The sequence below is a fragment of the Cricetulus griseus genome, chromosome 6 (genome assembly GCF_003668045.3).
Source record: "Cricetulus griseus strain 17A/GY chromosome 6, alternate assembly CriGri-PICRH-1.0, whole genome shotgun sequence".
NCBI lineage: Eukaryota > Metazoa > Chordata > Mammalia > Rodentia > Cricetidae > Cricetulus > Cricetulus griseus.
In genome coordinates, this window is record NC_048599.1 from 154,601,293 (window position 1) to 154,622,326 (window position 21,034).

At 54.1% G+C, this 21,034-nt stretch overlaps 4 protein-coding genes across 12 annotated transcripts; 3 read left to right on the plus strand and 1 right to left on the minus strand.

Moving 5' to 3' along the window:
* Window positions 1-413: 413 nt before the first annotated feature.
* Ca11 (carbonic anhydrase 11) lies at window positions 414-4,893 on the plus strand. Of its 3 annotated transcripts, XM_035446294.1 has the most exons (8): window positions 414-480; window positions 566-640; window positions 1,352-1,494; window positions 2,591-2,776; window positions 2,966-3,061; window positions 3,203-3,275; window positions 3,582-3,736; window positions 3,830-4,893. In XM_035446294.1, the coding sequence occupies exons 1-8, from the start codon at window positions 414-416 to the stop codon at window positions 4,082-4,084; spliced, it is 1,050 nt and encodes a 349-aa protein (XP_035302185.1). In that variant the 3' UTR covers window positions 4,085-4,893. The 3 variants fall into 3 exon arrangements, with proteins under 3 accessions (XP_035302185.1, XP_035302184.1, XP_035302183.1); XM_035446293.1 differs by lacking the exons at window positions 414-480; window positions 566-640 and having other exon boundaries at window positions 1,149-1,494; window positions 3,830-3,995; window positions 4,538-4,893; XM_035446292.1 differs by lacking the exons at window positions 414-480; window positions 566-640 and having other exon boundaries at window positions 1,149-1,494.
* Window positions 4,894-5,582: 689 nt separating this feature from the next.
* Dbp (D-box binding PAR bZIP transcription factor) lies at window positions 5,583-10,086 on the plus strand. Its single transcript, XM_027420594.2, has 4 exons — window positions 5,583-5,787; window positions 6,556-6,966; window positions 8,224-8,435; window positions 9,628-10,086. The coding sequence occupies exons 1-4, from the start codon at window positions 5,649-5,651 to the stop codon at window positions 9,841-9,843; spliced, it is 978 nt and encodes a 325-aa protein (XP_027276395.1). The 5' UTR covers window positions 5,583-5,648; the 3' UTR covers window positions 9,844-10,086.
* Window positions 10,087-10,204: 118 nt separating this feature from the next.
* Sphk2 (sphingosine kinase 2) lies at window positions 10,205-18,209 on the minus strand. 7 transcript variants are annotated; one of them, XM_027420587.2, is made up of 7 exons: window positions 17,976-18,209; window positions 17,276-17,366; window positions 13,187-13,642; window positions 12,383-12,532; window positions 12,187-12,281; window positions 11,968-12,104; window positions 10,205-11,693 (listed from the first exon to the last, which is right to left on the minus strand). In XM_027420587.2, exons 3-7 carry the CDS (start codon window positions 13,590-13,592, stop codon window positions 10,619-10,621), a joined length of 1,863 nt encoding a protein of 620 aa, XP_027276388.1. In that variant the 5' UTR covers window positions 13,593-13,642; window positions 17,276-17,366; window positions 17,976-18,209; the 3' UTR covers window positions 10,205-10,618. The 7 variants fall into 7 exon arrangements, with proteins under 7 accessions (XP_027276388.1, XP_027276387.1, XP_027276392.1 ...); XM_027420586.2 differs by having other exon boundaries at window positions 17,958-18,209; XM_027420591.2 differs by having other exon boundaries at window positions 11,968-12,083; window positions 17,958-18,208.
* A 43-nt stretch (window positions 18,210-18,252) lies between these two features.
* On the plus strand, window positions 18,253-21,001 carry Rpl18 (ribosomal protein L18). The gene is made up of 7 exons (XM_027420595.2): window positions 18,253-18,407; window positions 19,593-19,679; window positions 19,815-19,922; window positions 20,189-20,287; window positions 20,391-20,514; window positions 20,611-20,680; window positions 20,883-21,001. Exons 1-7 carry the CDS (start codon window positions 18,405-18,407, stop codon window positions 20,956-20,958), a joined length of 567 nt encoding a protein of 188 aa, XP_027276396.1. The 5' UTR covers window positions 18,253-18,404; the 3' UTR covers window positions 20,959-21,001.
* Window positions 21,002-21,034: the final 33 nt, after the last annotated feature.

Genomic DNA, 21,034 nt, shown 5'->3' on the forward strand with positions numbered 1-21,034 from the left:
GGGCGAGGGAGGAGGTGAGATAGAAGGGAAGGCAGAGTCGAGCAGGGAGGAGGAGGAGGAAGGAGGGAAGAAGAGAAGGCAGGGTGAGGGAGGAGGTGGAGGGAGGGGAGTGCACACGGCGAGTACGCGGCTGGGTTCGCTGGATGAGAGCGAAGAGGGGGTGTGCATCGGCTCCGAGAGGGACCCGGGGCCGGCGAGGCCGATCGCAGCTCTGGGAGACAGAGCGAGAAAAGGGCGCGGGCCCAGGCGGGCGGAGGAGTGCGCTTCAAACGGGCACTGGGGTGCGTGGTCCCAGCCCCTGCATCCCGGGAGCTAGGGCTCCCTTGCTGGGAACAGCCAGGCTGGAAGTCCCAGGAGGAGGGGAGGGAAGAGCTAGGGGGCAGGGCGCTAAGGGTGGCTCCGAGGCCTCTTGGATGGGGGGTGCGGCTCGTCTAAGCGCCCCTCAAGCGCTGGTACTCTGGGCCGCACTGGGAGCGGCAGGTAAGATCTGGGGGTCCGGGCAGCAGCCCCGAGGGAGGAGTGGGGTGGGGTGCCTAGGAAAGGGATGCAGGCTCTCTCTTCCTAGCTCACCTCGGACCTGCACCTGATCCCGAAGATTGGTGGAGCTACAAGGAGAATCTCCAGGGAAACTTCGTGCCAGGTGCAAACAGGGTGGAGACCCAGAGCCCGTCCCCTTGTTCTTAGGCTCCGTTTTCCCCAGACTACAGACTCTGGGTCCTCGGTCCTCTTATCTTCCACAGGACCAATGCTCCCAGCCCCTGGTTTCTATCCCCAAGAGTAGGACCCAGTCTCTGAACCTCAGAGGCTCACCATGGGACATTATACATGCGCATTTCAAGTAGTGAGTGGGAGTGAGTGCAAGGAAAGAAAAGTGGGGGTGGAGAGATGTATGCGTTTCCAGCCAGAGACAGGTCCTATTCCTGCTGAAAGGCACAGACTCGGTAGCTCAAGTCCCTGCCCCGCCCCCTCACCCTGGCCTTCGAAGGCTGTTCTGCAACTCTTTCTTCTCCCCTAATACTCTTAATCCAACTGTGGGACCTGGGAGACTAAAAAGAACTACAACTCCCATGGGGCTATGGGACAGACAGGAGATGGATTAGTTGGTTTCACATCTGAGGCCTATTGGGAGTTGTAGTTCTGTTTTTACATAGACTTAAGATGGGAACAACAATACAGGGAGGGTTGGAGCTTTTAGGAAAGGATTCTAAAATTCTTCTAGGAATTAGGATTCTGCCTCTTATGTGCCTCTCTCTTAGCTTCAGATTTCTACCCTCTTCCTTCAGACGAGTTATCACTATCCCAGTCCAACACAGCAGGTCCTGCCTGGTCCAGCCTATTTGTGTTCCCACAGGGCCTCCCTTCTGGGGCCTGGTGAACGCAGCTTGGAGTCTGTGCGCTGTGGGAAAGCGGCAGAGCCCGGTGGATGTGGAGCTGAAGCGAGTTCTTTACGACCCTTTTCTGCCCCCGCTCAGACTCAGCACCGGGGGAGAAAAGGTAAGGAGCCTTGCAAAGGAGTGAGTAGGAGAGGGGGAACCTGTGCTGAAGTGGGTGGTGAGCTGTGGGGAACAAAAGCACCAGCTGGGTGGAGAAAATGCTCCTTTCGCTCTGAAGATCACCCGTTCTTCCCCTCCACACTGGTTTCCTCAACTCCCCAGGCTGGCCCCATTAGTGAAAACAGAATGTAACCCATGCCAAGCATTTGAAAAAGCTTAACAAACCCAGTGATCTTCGCAATAACCTACAATAGGTGATACTTTATAGTATCCTTATTTTATGGACTGAAAGTGAGGCACAGAGAGATAAAGTTACTTGCCTGTGGTCACACAGTCATCAAAGCAAGTAGTATGGTCTCAATGTCTATACTAGGGACACTCTCTGAAGTGTCATTTCTTTACAAGAGCAGGCACCATGAGCCAAAAGCCTCAGAGTCATCTTCTAGTGCATCCCCCAGTCCCTCAGGTCTGCTTTCCCTCTAGGCTCGCAGAGAATATCTTTACTCTCCTTTTCACTTCCTGTCCCTCTCTCCATTGCTCACCCTTGCCCAGTCCTCTTGCCTGGCCTTCAGCTCTGTATCCTGAAATCCATTATTCAAACTAAAGCCACCCCTTGTGGAGCACACATCCCAGCTACACAGGAGGCGGAGGCAGGTGGATCTCTGTGAGTTTGAGGCCAGGCTGGTCTACAGAGTAAGTTCTAAGACAGCCAGAGTTGTTATATAGAGAAATTATGTCTCGAAATCAAACAAACAAAACCCCAAAACTAAAATAAAAACCAACCAAACCAAATCAACTAACCAACCAAACAAACAAAAGATTCACTCTATAACCCTTTCTGGACTTTAACTCATGGCAATCCTCCTGCCTCAGCTTCCTCAGGGCTAGGATTACAAGCCTGAAACAGTCCTCCTAGTCTGGTACTTGTTAATGAATTAATTCATCAATGTTGACTATCTGCAGAAAACATGGTCTGGACCTGGGGAATAGCTTATGTGTAGTCTCTATTAAATAATTGTTGGGACTTGGGAAATGGACAGGTGGAGGATGGGCAGGGGCCATCTCTTTGTCCCCAATAACTTCTACATCTCCTGCAGCTCCGGGGAACCTTGTACAACACTGGCCGCCATGTGTCCTTCCTGCCTGCATCCCACCCTGTTGTCAACGTGTCTGGGGGTCCTCTTCTTTATAGCCACCGACTCAGTGAACTGCGGTTGCTGTTTGGAGCTCGAGATGGGACTGGCTCTGAACACCAGATCAACCACCAGGGCTTCTCTGCTGAGGTGGTGACCTCTAACCTATGACCCTCCACACTAGGTCACCCTGTTGTTTTAGCTTACCTGGGGCTACCTCCCCCCACCCTAAGTACCGATCCCTAATGCAATTGTGGACCCCAAAGACCTGAGAGCTGAAAACGTTCTGTCTTCCCCTTCTGCTAAGGGCCCCTTTTCTGTGCACCCTCACTCCCCCAGGTGCAGCTGATTCACTTCAACCAAGAACTCTATGGGAATCTCAGTGCTGCCTCGAGGGGCCCCAATGGCCTGGCCATCCTCAGCCTCTTTGTCAATGTGAGGGAGGCAAGATGGGCAACTGGCTTCCAGGGTGTGGGGGACCAGGGAGGCTTGGAGGCAAGGCTCCCTATTCTGGGGTGGTGGGCCTTTGGGGAGCCCTGGCTGCCCAAAGGCCCTCGCCTCATGCCCCCTGCATAGGTGGCTGGCAGCTCCAACTCATTCCTCAGTCGCCTCCTCAACCGGGACACCATCACCAGAATCTCCTACAAGAGTAAGTCCCCAAGCTTGGGGTGGAATCCCAGCTACGACAGAAGCAGAGAAAGGAGGGTGACAAGGCCAGTCTGGGCTACTTAGCGAGATCCAGTGTCAAGACAAAGGTGAAAAGAGTGGCTGGAGATGTAGCTGGGTGATAGAACTCATGGGCTGAGGGCTTGGCTCAGTGGTACCTGCCTGCCATACCTGAAGCTCTAGGTTCAATCTCCATACTGCAACAAAAATAATCAGCTTCTCATGTATTGGTTGTACACGAGTGGGTTCCCAGGGGACACCCTTTCACACTGGCTTGATATCCTCACAGATGATGCCTACTTTCTTCAAGACCTAAGCCTGGAGCTCCTGTTCCCAGAGTCCTTCGGCTTCATCACCTATCAGGGCTCTCTCAGCACCCCTCCCTGCTCTGAGACTGTCACCTGGATCCTCATCGACAGGGCTCTCAATATTACCTCCCTCCAGGTGACCTTCATGTGTGCATGTTGCCCCTATCCTGAGTACCGCATTCCCTGGGTACCAACCCCACTTTCCACTCACCCTTTTCTCTTGAGGCAGATGCACTCCCTGAGACTCCTGAGCCAGAATCCCCCCTCCCAGATCTTCCAGAGCCTCAGTGGTAATGGCCGGCCCCTGCAGCCCTTGGCCTATAGAGCCCTGAGGGGCAACAGGGACCCCCGGCACCCCGAGAGGCGCTGTCGAGGCCCCAACTACCGCCTGCATGGTATGCTTAATGTGTACTGTCCTCCAGGTCTTGATACAGTCTGCACTTATTCCCAGTGGTATCCCTGTGTAACCCCTATTTGTGCTTAGTATAAGACGTGACACCCTGTTTTCCTTGCGGTACAATTACATACTGGCTTATGCCTACTGTCACTTTCCAAGATGGTACGGCCCAAGCCACCTGTTTACAAATGGTATGACCCTACTTATGGCTATAGTCTTGCCTTGGCTATCCCCTTTCTCAAAATCAACGTGGTACAATCCCTCTGTTTTCCTTACTGCCACTCTGTGGTTCTGCCCCCGGAAATTTTCTCAACAGGGTACATGGTACAGTCCAGATTCCCATTTCCTCTTCAAGTACTACAACCTTTACGCAGACCGTCAGCCTAATCTGCACGTTCCGTCTGACCTTCTTCCCTCCCTATATAGTCTGAGAAGCTATTTTCCCCAACTTGGTATATTCCAGCCCTCGTTAGCAGCCAGATTGTGGCAGAGCCTTCTGCGCTCAACCTCCCCACCACAAGCCGGCACCTTCTTTTGCAGTGGATGCTGGTTCTCATGGTCGCTGAGACCCCCTACGAAGATTACTCCCGCCTGTCCTGAGCTTCCTCACGAGGAAAGGGGAGTCACCCTAAAACAAACCTATTAAAGGACTGAATGCTTCCAGCCTCTCGTGGGTTTGATTCTCAGTCGCGATTGAGAAGTATCTGGGTATTAGTAACTAATCCTTCTTGAAGCCCACTTCTTTCTGCCTTAACATGCTCTAATTGGCGCTCTGCGCTTTTCCCAAGCAATGAGCCCGTGAATAGGCTGCTCCTTTAAGATGCACCCCTCCTGCCCCACACCCGAATCCGACTGCACGCGCGGAGCCATGTGCTTCCCCCTTCTTCCTGCCTCATTGGCTCGAAGTGGGTCACGGTCCCGCCCCCAGTGCCTCCTCTCATTGGCCAAATGTAGGTCAGTGTCCCGCCTTCTTCCAAAAGGAGAGGCAACTTCACAAGCTCAACCCCTCACGCGCCTCCAGGGTCTTGGCAGATTCCGTCACCTCATTGGCCGGGCATCTCAAGGGTTCGAGACCTGATTGGCCTTGATTGAAGCCGGAGGCAGGCACGCGGCTGGGATGCATGGCCCAAGAGGAGGAGGGGGCCCGGAGGAGGGGCACGCGCTCTGACTTCGGGTGTTTTGGTTTGGATTTTTTTTTTTCCGCGAAATAAGTTTGCTTTTGCCACGCCTCAAGGCTGCCGCCTCCTCCTCCCCCGGGCGCACACCTCTAGGTGCAGACTGCAAAGCTCCTTTCCTTGCGAGAAGTGCAAATTTTTCGAGAGCCAGAGGCTCGCCCACCTGGTACAGAAGGAGTGCGCGCCTGTGTCCCTTGGGGACCCTCAGTTGCGAAGAAGAGACAGCTGCTTGGTCACCCACTTGCCCAGACTATAGGATCCTCCCGGGACACTCTTTGAGTTACAGCTTTCTGCAGAGGACTGGCTGACCCCCGCAGAGCTCTTAGGATTTTCAGCGTTCTGATATTGGAGGCTTGCACACCGCGCTCTCCCGACCCTGGGTCACACTCGTCCGAACCACAGGAGTGTGCAGGTGACTGGCATATCATCTCTTCGACTCTCCATGAGCTCATGAACCTGGGAGCAGGTGTCCGGCGATGGCGCGGCCTCTGAGCGACAGGACCCCGGGCCCCCTGCTGTTGGGAGGCCCGGCCGGGACCCCCCCTGGTGGGGGAGCGCTGCTTGGGCTGCGGGGCCTTCTACAGGGGACCGGCAAGCCCAAAGAGCCAGCCAGCTGTGAGTTCTAGTCCCACTGTCTTAAGGACTCAAATGTTGGGGTGGTGGTCTATGGCACCTATGTGCTAGGTGCCCCATCTTTGCCAGTCCTCATTCGGTCACTCAGGTGTTTAGTCTCTCTCCATCCATGGCCAAATCTGATATCCGAAAGGCCCAAGGGTCTAGTCCCCAAAGTCTTCCGCCATTAGGACCTACTCTATGTGCCAGCCCCCAGTTTTTCCCCTTTAGTCTCGAGTCTGGACCCCTGTAGTCCTGGGGAAGGGAGGGGGTGTGTCGGATGCTCACACGGTGCTGACACGGGTTTGGGCGGGGCCTCAACGCTCACATGGAAACTAGAGATGAGGAATGTGCCTGAGCAGTGGAGCCCCTTCCTGCCCCTAACGTTGTGGGGGAGGGGATGAGAGGGCCAGGGGTGGGGGAATTACTGAGCTGTCACTTTTTGTCTCTCACCTTTGACCCACCCTGTCTCTAAATCCCTCTTTCTAAACTTCCATCCTTTTCCTCTGGGTTGTTCTGTGTTTCTGTCTCTATCCTCTATACACTCTATACACTGTTCCTCTCTCTGGGTCTCTTCAACCCCGTCTGTATGCCTTTCCTCTTTCTGGGCGCCTGTCTCCCTACCTGTTCCCACATCTCTGGGTCTTTGCTCTACTGCTCCCATCTCCTCACCTCTCTGCATCTCCGCCATGCGGGTCTCTATACTTCATCTCTTCATTTGGGGTCCCTCCTGTGTGTCTCCACCCCATCCCGTCTCTCCCTGACCCACAGGTCTCCTAAAGGAAAAGGAGCGGAAGGCGACTCTGCCCTCAGCTCCCATCCCGGGACCGGGCCTGGAAACGGCTGGCCCAGCCGATGCCCCGACTGGGGCGCTTGGTGGCGGTGGGTCCCCGCGGGGGCGCTCAGGGCCGGCGGCTGGCCCGAGTCTTTTTGCGCCGCTGCTGTGGGAACGCACTTTGCCTTTCGGCGACGTGGAATACGTGGACCTGGACGCCTTCCTGCTGGAGCACGGGCTCCCGCCGAGCCCGCCGCCCCCCGGGGTCCTGTCGCCGGCACCCTCTCCAGCTCGCACGCCCGCGCCCTCCCCGGGGCCCGGCTCTTGCGGCTCCTCTTCCCCCCGCTCCTCGCCGGGGCACGCCCCCGCGCGGGCTACTCTGGGAGCCGGCGGCGGCCACCGCGCAGGTGCGGCGAAGGGGCGGGGCTGGCGGGCAGGGGATGGGCTTCGCGACGCTCTTGGAAGTCTGCCCAATGAGATGCGGCGGTCCGTTAGGGGACCTGGGCCCCCAAATGTGAGGGTTATCCGGTGAGAGGCTGTGTTTTTCTTCAGGAAAAAGCTTCCTCACGTTCCCGGAGTCAAGACTAGAAACTCAGAACACTTAGTTAACTGGGGAGCGGACTGACTCCAAGTCTGTGTCCAGAATTTTGCGAAACGAGATAGGACTGGACTTGAAGGACATCAAAAATGGGAGCAGGCCAGAGCTGGGCACTAGGTTCCCGGATCCTCTTCCCCCACCCCCAGTGGAAAGGATGTTGCACCCTGGCTCCCAGAGTCTTTTAGCAGAGAATGTCGGGGTACCGACTCTGTGTTGTCCATATTCCTGCGACTGGGACTTAGTATCAGAGTTGTGGGAGTCCCGGTGTCAAAGGGCCTGTCAGGCCGGTTGGTTCTCCCATGATCCCCATAAACGCGGGGTGGGTGGGAAAAATCCTTGGAGTTGTTGGAGCTGAGACCAAAAGGAACAAGAGGGGAGGCGACCCCTATCAAGACAAGGAGTCTCGTTGTGGGACGCCTGGGTACACCTGTCCCTGATCCGACCTCCAGGCAAAACCAGTGCTGCACATTCACGCGCCACGTGAGTCCTCCCTCCCTGCTGCGCGCACGCGCTCTCACGCGCGAGGAGGCGGGGCCCGGGAATGTGAGGGTGCGTGGTGGGGGAGGGAGGGGGAAGCAGTCGGTCACACGTGATGTGGCCCTGAACCCGTGTCCTCGGCTGGCCCCGGCTTGTCTGTTCTTAAAGACACAGGCATCATGCTTTTTTAGCCAACTCCTGGAACCTCGGGGCAGTTCTGCTTTTCCATCACTCTTAGGAGTGAGTCTAACAGGTTTAAAACTCTGAGCATACAGAAAATACAGTAAGTAGGATTCAGACAAGAGAGTGGTAACAAAATAAATACCAAATCTTAAGTTTTAAGGTTTTAGACGCTATTAGCAGACTCACAGGACATTTAAGTCCAGTTATTTGTGTCTTAGTCATAAAGGTAGAATTGCTTTCATGGTGGCTAAGGGTCTTTGTCATAGGGTTGGTGCCTGACAGGCAGGCTTTGTGTTAAACTGCAGAAAAGACTGCCTGCCCTGTGGTGAATAAGATGGAGGGGGCCTTTGAGAAAGGATTCCCCAAATTAAATACTGAGGCATTCAAGTGATCTGTATTTCTCCAGGCTTGACCTCTAGGGACACACCCAGTCCTGTGGACCCAGACACCGTGGAGGTGCTAATGACCTTTGAACCTGATCCAGCTGATCTTGCGCTGTCAAGCATTCCAGGCCATGAGACTTTTGATCCTCGGAGACACCGCTTCTCAGAGGAGGAACTGAAGCCTCAGCCAATCATGAAAAAAGCAAGGAAAGTCCAAGTGCCCGAGGAACAGAAGGTGAGCATGGCCAGGTGTGGGCTTGGCTTTGGTCAGGAACTGCCTTGGCTCACAGCTGTGGGAAACTCCTCTATGGGATGAGGTCTCAGAGTTTGGAGGCCTATAGACAAATCCTAGTTCATGAGGCTCCTGGGGACAGGCTTTGTCCTGAGAATCACAAAGAAGGTGTCATTGTGGATTCCAGTCACTTGGACCTAGAACCCCCTGTGGAGGCTCTGTTGCCAATTACAACTTTCTTTAGTGTCCCATCAGCCCATTTTTCAGCAGCTGGCCTGATTGGAACTGGTCTTTTGCCTTTCAACCTGAAACATCAGTAGGACTGCCTCTGTCTGGGGTTCTCTTTGTGAGAGTTTCAGAAGCAGCTACATCCTTCTAGTGTTCTGGTTTTGCTGTTATTGGGGTCTCTGCTAGTGAAGAGGAGGCACTTAGGCATCCCTTAAGTCCTTACCATGGCCTTGGTTATCATAGCCATTCCAGTGTCTGCCCTGTCCATACCAGTGGCTTTTCCTGCTAGAGCTCAGCTGTTGCTAGGGAATGAATGTGTCCTGGCAAGCTGGAACTTTAATTAAAGGAAGCTGAGGGAAGTATCTTTCCCAGCTGGGTGGAGGACCCATGGTACTGGAAGGGGGGGGGGTGCAGACAGCTTTACCTCAGTTCAAGGGCAGGAGACTGGATGGAATCACTGGGTCTACTTACAGCTCATGTTTACTTGCTGAGATGAGGTTGCCTTGGCAACCAGGACACCAAACCCCATTACCAGTGGGGCTATCCAAGCTTTCCTTAGCAACCAGGATCTGGAAAGGTGATGTCTAGGGCAGTGTGCTCTTCAATGGGATAAGCCCTCAGACCCTGAAGGCTTTGTTGCTAGGTAACAAACATCCATAGCAACCAGCTTTCTGTAGGTCCTTAAATGGGGAGGCCTGCTCTGCACAGTGAATTGAAGACCAGCTTTTCTTATACGTGTACCTGGAGTCTTTCTCATGATTTAGCTTTCTGCTAGGGACCTGTTCTTAGCAACCAGGACAATAGAGAGCAGAACTTTGGGTACCTATGCCAGCAAAGACTAGTAGCCCTTAGGTCTCACCACTGTGCAGAAGCAGGCACATGATCAGGGATGTTTGTGGGAGTGTTTCCAAACCTGCCACTTGCTCCATTGTTGGATCTCAGTGCCTTTCCACCCCTCCATCCCCAGGATGAGAAGTATTGGAGCCGGAGGTACAAGAACAATGAAGCAGCCAAGAGGTCTCGAGATGCAAGAAGACTCAAGGAGAATCAGATATCGGTGCGGGCAGCCTTTCTGGAGAAGGAGAACGCCCTATTGCGGCAGGAGGTGGTGGCTGTGCGGCAAGAGCTGTCCCATTACCGTGCTGTGCTTTCACGATACCAGGCCCAGCACGGGACACTGTGAGGGCACGCCATCCTTCCTGATCAGAGTCCTGTTCCTTACTCAGACTTGCACCTGACACTCTTCTCCTTCCTCGGTCTGGCCAGCTAGGTGCCCCAGGGACGTGATGATACAAATACATTTATATTTTTAAGAAAAAGCTAGCCTTCTCCCACCTCCCTCGTGGGTGTGGGGAGGGTCCTGTGTGTGCTCTTAGCACTTCGGGGAACCTATCCACCCAACCGAATAAATCTTGAGAACCCAGGAGCCAACTGTTGTGGGGGATAAAGCAGCTAGTGGTCTGAGTCAAAGCCAGCAGCAGCTCGAGTTGAGTGCAGCTATTGCGATCCTTAAAGGGCAGGAGTAAATGGTTAGATGGAAGGGGTGAAGAAGAAAGTGACGCCTTTATTGCATAGACCTTTTCGATTGCTTTTTAGACCAGAGACAGGGACACACAAGACACATGAGAAGTGAATTCCTCCACCTTGCCACCAGCGAGGGTCGGACTGTCATTAGTGCAAATCCTGGGGACCGACCGCCTGGGGGAACCTACCCCTCATGGTCTGATTTGCCAGTCAAATGGAGGCACCGGAGTAGGCAAGAAATCCTGGCTGGCCAATGAACTGAGGCCTTGCCAGCTCATACATTCCAGGCTGGATTATTGGGCAGCCGCTAGGCCCTCTGGGAATTGAGGGTCAGCACCACTCTCCACCCTTGCTAGTCTGAGTTCCAGTTCTACCTATAAAAGCCAGGCCATAGCCTTTGGTGCTGTGGTCCCACCACCTCGGCATGTTTCAGTTCACTGTTTTTGACCTGCAGGCCCAGTGAGTAGCTTGGCAAGACTGGGATGCACCTGTGCCTGCATTGGCCCGTACTCCACTAATTCCCCATCCACAGTGAGCACACCACGTGGCGTGAGTGGTTCAAGGCGAAAGGCACGAGCTGCAGCATAGCCCAGGTGAGGGCAGCCCAGGCTGAAGTGGTTTCCGTGCTCCATGGCCAGCAAAATACGGAGTAGTGCAGCCCGTGAAATGCCACTGCGCACCCAGCACAGATGCACCACGCCATCATCAAATCGAGCATGTGGGGCGGCCACCAGGTCTGCACAGAGGTGGCTGGGCAAGATAGCCAACATGAGTACAAACTCCCCTTCTATTGTCACCCAGTCTGGGGGCAGTGGAGAGCCCAGGGGAGGGAGCAGGTGGTCCACTGGGCCCCAGGTAGAGACTTTCGGAGTACTAGAGGTGGGAGGCAGGATCCCCGAGGATGTTGGCATTTCTGGGGGCCCTTCAGTGATGGGTGAAAGCTGAGCAGTTATCGGGGAGTTGGGGGGTGCGGGCAGCAGTGGGTCTGGGGACAGAGGTGCATCCCCAGCTCCGCCCCAGTCTCCAGTCAGCTCTGGGCCGCCGCCATTGAGAGAAAGGCCAGGTAGGGGTTCAGGGGAGCCCGGGGAGGCCAAGGCAGGTTGGGGCAGGGGCAGATCAGACACTGAGCGATGTAAGGGCGAGTGGGTGACAGTAGGGGCTGGGGCTGGGGCCAAAGCTAGTTCTGACTTGGCTCGTGGCAGGCTGTGACCTGGGATGGGCAAGACTGGCTCTGTGGTAGCAGGGAGGTAGGAGAGGCGTCCGCGGTAGGTATGCAATGTGGCCAGGCCTAGTGCTGCACCCAAGGTGAATCTAGCGCTGCCCAGGGCCCTGAAACGCTCGCTGTGGATGTCTACATCTGACAAGAATCCCCAGGCCACTGACAGGAAGGAAAAACAGCGGGATCCTGAGGCTAGCGTGACGGAGAGCAGGTCCAGAGGCTGGCTGCCACCGCGGCAGAGAAGCAGCGAACAGTTGAGCAGCAGGTCAACACCGACAGCAGGCTCAAATCTTCACAGCCAGAGAGGAAAGAGCAATGGAGGGGGCAGGGTGAGACACAGCAGAGAGAAAGGATGGTATGAGCAGCAATGCCACCAGGGAACATATCCCCAAGTTCTCCATAAGCACCCTTAAAAGGCCTTCTGTGGGTCAGGCACAGATCTAGCTATTGGGTAAAGGGAAGAGGGGGCAGGATGACAAAATATTACAAGACCCTGTAGTCCCAAAGACTCATCCCTCTCTTTAGCAGGTATCCCTGCTGTGTCAGCAAAAGCAGTCAACATACCCGCCATAGTGGTTAACTGCCCCAGCTAGTGCATTGCCGGAACCGCAGGGGAGGACCCCAATGGGCATCCGCACAGCATCTTCCCAATCTGGCCGATCAAGGAGCCCGTTCAATACCTGCAGTAGGGAGAGGGCTGCCTGGGTACTCACCACCCTCTCTAGTCGTCCATCCCACCCCCCACCCCACCCCCGGGCAGGGTTAGGGTATCTGTGGCTCTACCTCATAAAGCAGCCCATCTCCAGAGACAGTGACAATGCCTTCCCACTCACGTAGGCTCAACCCCTGCACCAGTTCACGGGCATGGTTCTGTCGTTCTAAGCAGACAAAAAGGTTAGCCAAGAAGCCGCCTCATCCTGCCTCACCCCTCCAGAAGGTCCAGGAATATCTCTCCCCACCATACCCCAGCAGCCCCTACCTGTCTGTATGAGGTTAAAGGACAGCCCAGCTTCAGAGATCATGGGCACCACGTGGTCCATACAGCGCTGCCAGGCCAGGCCTCGCCCCCCAAAAGGGTTAACCAATATGAGCAGCCTGGGCCTACGGGGCAGAAGTTCAGGGGTGATTTCTGGAAGAGATGGAAAGAGGAGAGAAAGAAAGGACTGAATCTTCCCGAGGCCAGAGACCAGGCCTCCTCCTAAAGGGACCCCAAGAAAACTTGCTAAGTACCCAGGTACCAGGAACTTGGTAGATACCCAGGGCCTGCTGAGAGTTTCCCTTCTGGAAACACTCCCCTCTGTCACCTGGCCAGTGTGGGCATCCCAGTTCTTTCTCACAAGTGCTGAGAAAAAGGGTTGGCTGTGAAAGCAAATGTGTGCCCTTTGAACCTGAATATGCCAGGTGGAGAAAGAAGCCTTGATCCCTGAACACCTGTTAACCAGCATCAGATTCCTGCACTGTCACTGTCCCCAAGCAGCTCCGAGGCCTGGGAGGCTCATACAGGAAGTGGGGGCCCTGAGTGAGGAAGGCTCTGCTGGAAGGCCTCCTCCCTGTGTACAGTGAAGCTACAGGCCACCTCTGGGCTGCTCAAAGATCCTGTGGGGTACCTCTCACCATTCTCAGCCAGCCTCCTGCTGTCACGCACATGGGAGCCTGTTACTCTTCTTGTCCAGGGAAAGACAGAATATAGCCAAGAGCAGAGGCACTCACTCTTCTGAGAGACCCAGAAAGACCACACAGAAAGAGACAGAAACACCTATGTGGCTCTGGCCCAGCACCTCACCCTGGTCTCCAGACAGAGGCACTCCTCGAAGGAGACACATGAGGGCAGTGGCCCAGCGCTGGGCCTCTGCACGATTCTCCTCGTAAGTGGCCGCACCATCAACCCGGAAGGTACGAGTAGCTCTGCGCCGGCCTCCACGCCGGCCCCGTGGGTAGGTGTAGACGCAGAAGTAAGCTGCAGTGTCTGAGGGGCTGCGGCTCTGCAGAGTGCCACAGCCTGAGACCTCTGCCAGAGGGACTAGGCCATCTCGGGGCCGGGCTTCAGGCTTTGGGCGCAACCGCTGTATGTGCAGGGCTTGCATTGTAAGGGTGAGTGCAAACCGTGGGCCATGGGCTGGATAGGAACCAAACTCGCCATGAAGGATTGGAGTACTGGAAGCCAAAGGCAGTAGTGGTGGTGGGGCCATGACCTGGCCTTCCTAAATCCTTGGCTTGTGGGCAGCTCCTGCTCCAGCCTCTGTGAGGGAGGAAGGAAGACAATGGTCAGAATCCTGAACCCTCATGGTAGGTGGGGAGGAGGGGGCTGTGAAAATGAGACAGTGAGAGCGTCTCATTTCATTTCATGAAATGAAAACAAACGTGGTGAAAGGGAATAACAAACACAGAAAAGTGTGGAGAGACTCCATGATGCAGGGCAGGAAGGCCAGTACCCAGGCATGAAATGCAGTACCCAGGATTTATTTAACTTTCAGATAATTATTCAGGACTCTGTGTACAACAACTAGTTAAAACTCCCTGACAGCCAGGCATACTAGTGCATACAAGCTGCACTAGGGAGTCAGAGGCATAAGTATGAGGTCAGTCAGTGACACCTCATTTCAGAAACAACTACACCCACAAAGAAACAACAATAAAAACCCATACTAATCAGAAGGAAAAAAAAGTGTTGGGTGGTGGTGGCACATGCCTTTAATCCTAGCACTGGGGAGGCAGAGGCAGGAGGATCTCTGAATTTGAGGCCAGCCTGGTCTCACTACAGAGTGAGTTACAGGGCAGCCAGAACTATGCAGAGAAACCCTGTCTAGAAAGAACCACCACCACCACCAAAAAAAGTGGCCAAAGCATAAGATACATGGTATATTGTATGATGACATGGGATTAAGGGAGGGGAACAACACCCAAGAGGGAAACTGGATGATAGAGACAGGAAAAAAAAACAGGCTGAGACAGAAAGGCACTGTCCCCTCCCACACACTGAGTCACTGTTAGGTAGAGAGGGGAGAACAGTGTAGGCACACAGGCACAGAGAAGAAAGGGACAGCTCTGAAAAGCAGAGAAACAGAGGAGATAACAGCATTTGAGAGACAGGCCAATAAGATACTTAAAAGTTTCTCACCCCAATGAAGAAAGCAACAGACAGGAGAGAACGGACAGGACACACAGTCAGAGGTGAGCCACATGGGAGTGCCCAAGGGAGTGGCCACCAGCCGGTTTGTCAGGAAGCACTAACCTGGCTGGTTGGCTGGCCGCCTTCTCTTTGAGAAGAGGGTGGGAGTCAGGGTTAAGTCCCTTCTGCTCTGCAGAAGGTCCAGCCTCTTAACTGCTCACCTTTGGGCGGTCTTTCCCAGTCTCCTGACGGCCCTGCCACCTTCCTCAGGCTCACAGCAGCCTAGGACACGCCCCCATGGATACTGCCCCTCTCAGGATCTGCCCTGGGCCACTCCCTTAATGCCCAGTTACCTATCCCAACCTCAAACTTCCCTCAAATCAGACACTAGCAGAGTCCTATACATGCTCCGTTCTGGGGTGGGTCTCGGTTTCCCAGGACTCCAGTTCTGGGCCTCCATCCACAGGTTCCCGGCCCTCCCCTCTGTCTGTCCCTGGTGTGTACCCCTACTCCAGGGCCGCAACGCAGCCTCGAGTCTGGGTGTCTAGCCCAGACATGGAACTGGTTTTCCGTTTCCAGATCCTACCAAGTGTTCCGCACCGGGATCTGAGTGTCCGCCCCTATAGGGTCACCCTACAACCTGCGCGCACGCCGCGTCCTCCCGGCCGCCCCTCCAGAGTCCGCACTACCGCCCCCATCAGATCTAGGGGTGGGGGAAGGGTGTGCGTTCGCCCAGCCAATGCCTGCGCAGCCAGTCTGAGCAGCACCAATGAGAGGGCAGGGAGGCAGGGCCATCCGCTTCCGGAAGTACGCGACGGGACCTGACCGGCCGAGTGAGAAAACCGGGAGGGGCTTCGGCCGAGCAAGGAGGCCCCTTCATAAGTGAGGGCACATACGCAGCAGAGACAAGGACGTGGTCCGAGGAAAGCTCAACTCGCCATCTTTGTTGAGGTCAAAACGGCCTGCCCCAACAGAGTTTAAAAAAAAGGAGCGTGGGGGAGGAGTTCTTCCACTGCAGAGACCAACTTTCTCTAACGTAAGCAACAGGGAGTCTGACACTGAGCAAAGCAGAGATAGAAACAAAGAAATGAAAACATTGAGATTGACGTTAGTGTGGTGGTGGCACCCTGTAATTTTAGCACTCGGGAGGCTGAGGCGGAAGCACCGGTAAGTGAAGGTCCGCTTTAGCTGCACGTATGTGACAGATATGTGACATCTTGTGTCAAACAGCATAACAGACCCCAAATAGGTGGAGACAGTTCTGGAATGATAACCAGGCTGTACAAGCTCGTTAATTTATAATTTACAAACTATTTACTCTAGCCATAGAGGCAGAATGACATTAACATCTAACCAGGAAACCACCACGTAACAAGACAGAACCCCAGGGAGGCATAGGGAGGAGAAAGTCTGAGATGAACTAAGCCCAGGGAAAAAGATGTTGACAAAGACAGGCATGACGTGGTGAAATGAAAACAAAGAGCAAAGCGTGTGTGAGAGCGCGCGCGCGCGCGCGCGCGCGCGCGCGCGCGCGCGTGCGTGTGTGTGTGTGTGTGTGTGTGTGTGTGTGTGTGTGTGTTCCTGTCCTCCCACAAGCAGGGCAAAGCACTCTCACACTAAGCTCAGCTCTCACAAGGCAGAGACAAAGCTTCATAGAAAGAAGGTTAAGTAGAGAAGGTAGTTTGCTTATTGCCAAACAAATGCACATCGCTTCTAACCCACAGCAGCAACAGCCCCGGATAACACGCCAAGGAATGAGAACCTCAGTAAAGTGGAGAAAAATGGAGACTGGGAACGCAACCACTGAGCGCTGAGAAAAATTAAGGTAGAAACCAGAGGTGCTAAGACCTCAGCAGAGAAAAAGAACAAGAAAGGGGAAGTGCTGCCAGGCGTTGGTGGTGCACGACTTTAATCCCAGCACTTGGGAGGCAGAGGCAGGCAGATCTCTGTGAGTTTGAGACCAGCCTGGTCTATAAGAGCTAGTTCCAGGACAGCCTCCAAAGCCACAGAGAAACCCTGTCTCAGAAAAAAAAAAAAAAAAAAAAAAAAAAGGGAAGTGCTAGCTCACCCCAGCCTCAGCTGACTGGGGGGGGGGGCTACTCACCCTGCCCCCAGGGGAAGACGGAGGCCAATGGCACAAGAGCCTTGGCAGATGTTCTCACCCGTGGTATGACAACCTGAGACTCTAGTCCAGTGGTTCTCAACCTTCCTAATGCTGTGTTCACTTTAATACAATTGCTCACATCATGGTGACCCCCACCATAAAATCATTTTTGTTGCTACTTCATAACTAATGTTGCTACTGTTAGGAATATGATATGCATCTGGTACATCTGATATGCAACCCCGTAAAAGAGTCACGTGACCCACACGCTGAGAACATGAAGCCTTACCTGGTTCCACTGCCCCTTGGTTTGGCTGTCCTGTGGGCAGCCAGACTTCTGCTCTGTGACAGCAGGGCCTGAGTCCCACACAGGAGGCTTTATAGGGGTTGTCTGGGTAAAAAGTTGTTACTCACTGTGCAGTCCCAGGCTGGGACTCTGAAGAGGAGGGGCACATTGAAGGCTCAGGGTCCCAGGGCCAACATCTCCCATCCAGCTAGTCCTTCTTGTCCTACCCCAGTCCAGGTAACAGATTCTACCTAGCACTATGTACTAAGTGTTGACCCAACATGTTTACAGACCTAACAGCCAGGGAAGATACCCTATTAGGGTTATTATCACTCCTTTTCCAAACAAGGAAAAAACACAGAAAGTGACTTACCCAAGGTCACAATTTTAAATAGCAGAGCCAGATGTCAAAAGACTGTAATCCCAGCTGCTTGGGAGGCTGAGGCACCTTTGTGAAGCCCAGACTTTAAAAAAAAAAAAAAAAAAGGAAAGTGGCAGGTCTGGCACCCGAAATAGCCTACATTTTGGTTAGGTGGCAACTTTCCTATGTCTCTCCTTCTGCCGGGGGCTCCCTTGTCTTTCCTTCTCACCTTCAGGCCTCCACCCCCACCCCGCCCCGCCACGGTCTCTATTTCATTCTCTCCGTGGCTAGTCACTACTCAAGAGCTTATTATCCATCCCCTCTCCACCGCAGATCCGATTCAGGCTGAGAGCTCCGTGTGCCTTCCCTGAACATGAATACTTTGTGCATCGAAAATGATGGGCCACTTCAAACCGTCTGGTTGAGAAAAACAGCCGTTCTCTGAGGAAGGCGACTTAGAAGAGATTGGGGACGAGGCCATCTAGGAGCAGGGAAAAAAGCTGAACCCAAAATACCGGGGAGGGGGTATTATGGCTTAAACTACAGTATAAAAGTCTCAGATTAGAAATCTCGTAGGGCTTCCTGAACTTCAGTTGCGTCTAGTAAACTGAGCATAAGGAAAACGCAGACGCGAATTTAAGGAAGTGCCGGAAGTGTGAGATAAGCTTTCTCTTCAGGCCGGGACGAGCCTCACCTCCAAAACACAACCCACCGGGTCCTCCGGGAGCCACCGAGAAGCAGTCGGCGTGCGGCCAGAGAGTCACCGCGAGATTCCTCCGGCTAACTCCAAGCATCTCTCTCGCTCTTAGGCCCCTTTATCCCTGAAGAATATAGAGAACAGGGACTGGGAAAGGATAGAGAGGCTCCCTGCCTGCTGGCAAGTTTCTCTGGTGTCGCATTGGTTTCTCTTTGGTTATTCTGTGGACCGCCGCACTCGGTCCTCCAATATACCATAGAGAAACCCAGATTGTGGTAGAGCGCCACGTCGCGCCCATGTGACGTCACCAATGCACCATAGAGACACGCGCACCAGGGTAGAGCGTCCTGTGTAGCGTCACGAGTGCCTCTCGCTGGGAGCCCTTTCCCCGCCCCTTCGCCGTAGCTCGGTCTTTCCGGACCTGGCCGAGCAGGAGGCGCCATCATGGTGAGCGGGCCTAGTGTCGTCCTCGGCTGTTCCATCCGCTGCCATCCTCAGCGGGACCGGGTCGCAGCGCGTTAGAAGGGTGCGGGTGGCCGCGGTTGGTGCCAAGGGTGACTGGAGACTAGACAGGGGCCTCCGGCCAGGACGTACGGCAGCCGGCCCCAAGCCCCTCCGGAGGGAGACCCGTTTTCTTTCCCAAGTTTGGCTCTGTAACCCAGGCTGATGGCAGCTCACGGTGAATCCGTACTGGCCCGGAACTCAGAGGCAGTACCGTTGCCTCAGCCTTCTGAGTGCTCGGATTGCAGGCAGCATCACTACGTCCGGCCTCTTTAGCTTTAATTTGGGAAGTTGAGTCCTGCGGAGAATGGCTGGGGCTCGGGTGGGCGTCGGTTCGCCTCTCCGTGCTTACCGGGACAGCGCCCCAGTGACTTTGGGCGGAAGGGTGTATAGTAATCCCGTCCACGCCTTGTGAGTTGGGAAGACACTCGAGAAGGTGTAGGTTAGGTGGTGCTGTTAGTGCTTCACTAACTTCTTTTGGATTCTAGCAGCTTGGAAAATGAGTGGCGATAAAATAACCCAAGCATTTTGGCTTTCCTGGGAATGTTTGAATTGGATGGTGTAAGAGTCTCACTTTGTCGAACCTAAAGATATTTGCATGTCTGTAATCTACTTTTGGCTCCTTCTGACTGTTTTTCAGATTTGGGCCTGTTCTTAGAAGTAACATTCTTGGAAAGATGTGAAACCCCCCACCCATACTGGGCATAGAATGCAGGGTCCTTTGCTCTAAGATAGACTGAGCTAGCTGAGTATCTTGTACACCTTAGTTTTTATTTCGAGGCAGGATTTCACTGAGTTTCAGGATTATGGAAGGAATAGTACCAGGCCCAGACAAAAATATCTTACCTGGCCGGGCGGTGGTGGCGCACGCCTTCGAAGGCTTTTTAATACCTTTAAAATTGCCTTGGTCGTGGTGTTTTGTTAAAGCAGTAGGAAAGTAAGTAAGGTCGGGCGTTGGTGGTGCACGCCTTTAATCCCAACACTACGGGTGGCAGAGGCAGGCGGATCTCTGAGTTTGAGGCCAGCCTGGTCTACAAGAGCTAGTTTCAGGACAGGCTCCAAAGCCACAGAGAAACCCTGCTTCAAGAAAGAAAGAAACTGGCCCCATAGTATTTCCTTCACCTCCCACAGGGTGTTGACATTCGACACAACAAGGACCGAAAGGTTCGGCGCAAGGAGCCTAAGAGCCAGGACATCTACCTGCGGCTGCTAGTCAAGGTAAGCCTCTAGCCACAGTGAGTAGGGTCAGGAGGTCAGCAGGTGGGAGAGTTGTGGGAACTTCCTAGCTTGGGAAGGGCTTCTCTGGACGTTTGGGGGGTAGCATTCACATGATCATGCTTTTCCTTCCTCCAGCTGTACAGGTTTCTGGCCAGAAGAACCAACTCCACCTTCAATCAGGTTGTGCTGAAAAGGTTGTTTATGAGTCGCACTAACCGGCCACCTCTGTCCCTGTCCCGGATGGTTAGTGCCTCGGGGAGAAACTGGATCTGGAGTGGGTTGTTGAGGCCAGGAGAGGGTACAGAGCTCTGTGCTTCAGCGTTTCCACCTGGGGGTTTCTCTGGCTTGGTTGACTGCTGGGGTTAGAGAAGGGGGCTTCCAAGGTTCCTGTGTTTAAGTGCAGAATGCAGGTAAAGATAACCCACAGACCTCTGATGCAGCTTTCAGAGACTTGTTATTGTTGGGGAAGATGGCGTGAATGCACAATGACTTAACCTGTTTACTCTCAGATCCGAAAAATGAAGCTTCCTGGCCGAGAGAACAAGACAGCTGTGGTTGTGGGGACTGTCACAGATGATGTGCGGATTCTCGAAGTGCCCAAGCTGAAGGTAAGCGACCAGCATGAACCAAACTCAAGCTTTGCTGGGTGGCAGTGGCACCCTATCTGAGGACGTGTGACAGTTCCCACCCCTCCTGGTGTCTGCCCCTTAGGTGTGTGCACTTCGGGTGAGCAGCCGGGCCCGAAGTCGAATCCTGAAGGCTGGAGGCAAGATCCTCACGTTTGACCAGTTAGCTCTGGAGTCTCCCAAGGGCCGTGGCACTGTGCTCTTGTCTGGTAAGTGAGGGCTATATTGAAACACCTAGGTTTGGGGAACATTCCCTGAGGTCAGAAAGTTCCTGGTCTCTACTTAACCTCTTCTTCCCTGGCCAGGTCCTCGGAAGGGCCGAGAGGTATACCGGCATTTTGGCAAGGCCCCAGGAACACCACACAGCCATACCAAGTAAGTATCAGGCTAAGAGCTCAGGCTTTGTCTCCTGGTAGTTTTTAGCCACAACGGGTGGTCATAACTGGACTTCCTCTGTGCCAACCTCTGACTGGCAGGTGGTCCCCGTGAAAGCCCACAGAGGTTTCCTAGCGTTACAGAAACATGCCCCATTGGCACTGTGAACTGGCCATCTCTCACCCACATCTTTTTCCCACAGACCCTATGTCCGCTCCAAGGGCCGGAAGTTCGAACGTGCCAGAGGCAGAAGGGCCAGCCGCGGCTATAAAAACTAACCCTGGATCTTACTGTTATTAAAAAAAATAAGCTTTGGATGTTGGTGGTCCTGTGTGTTCATGAAGTTGGGATGGG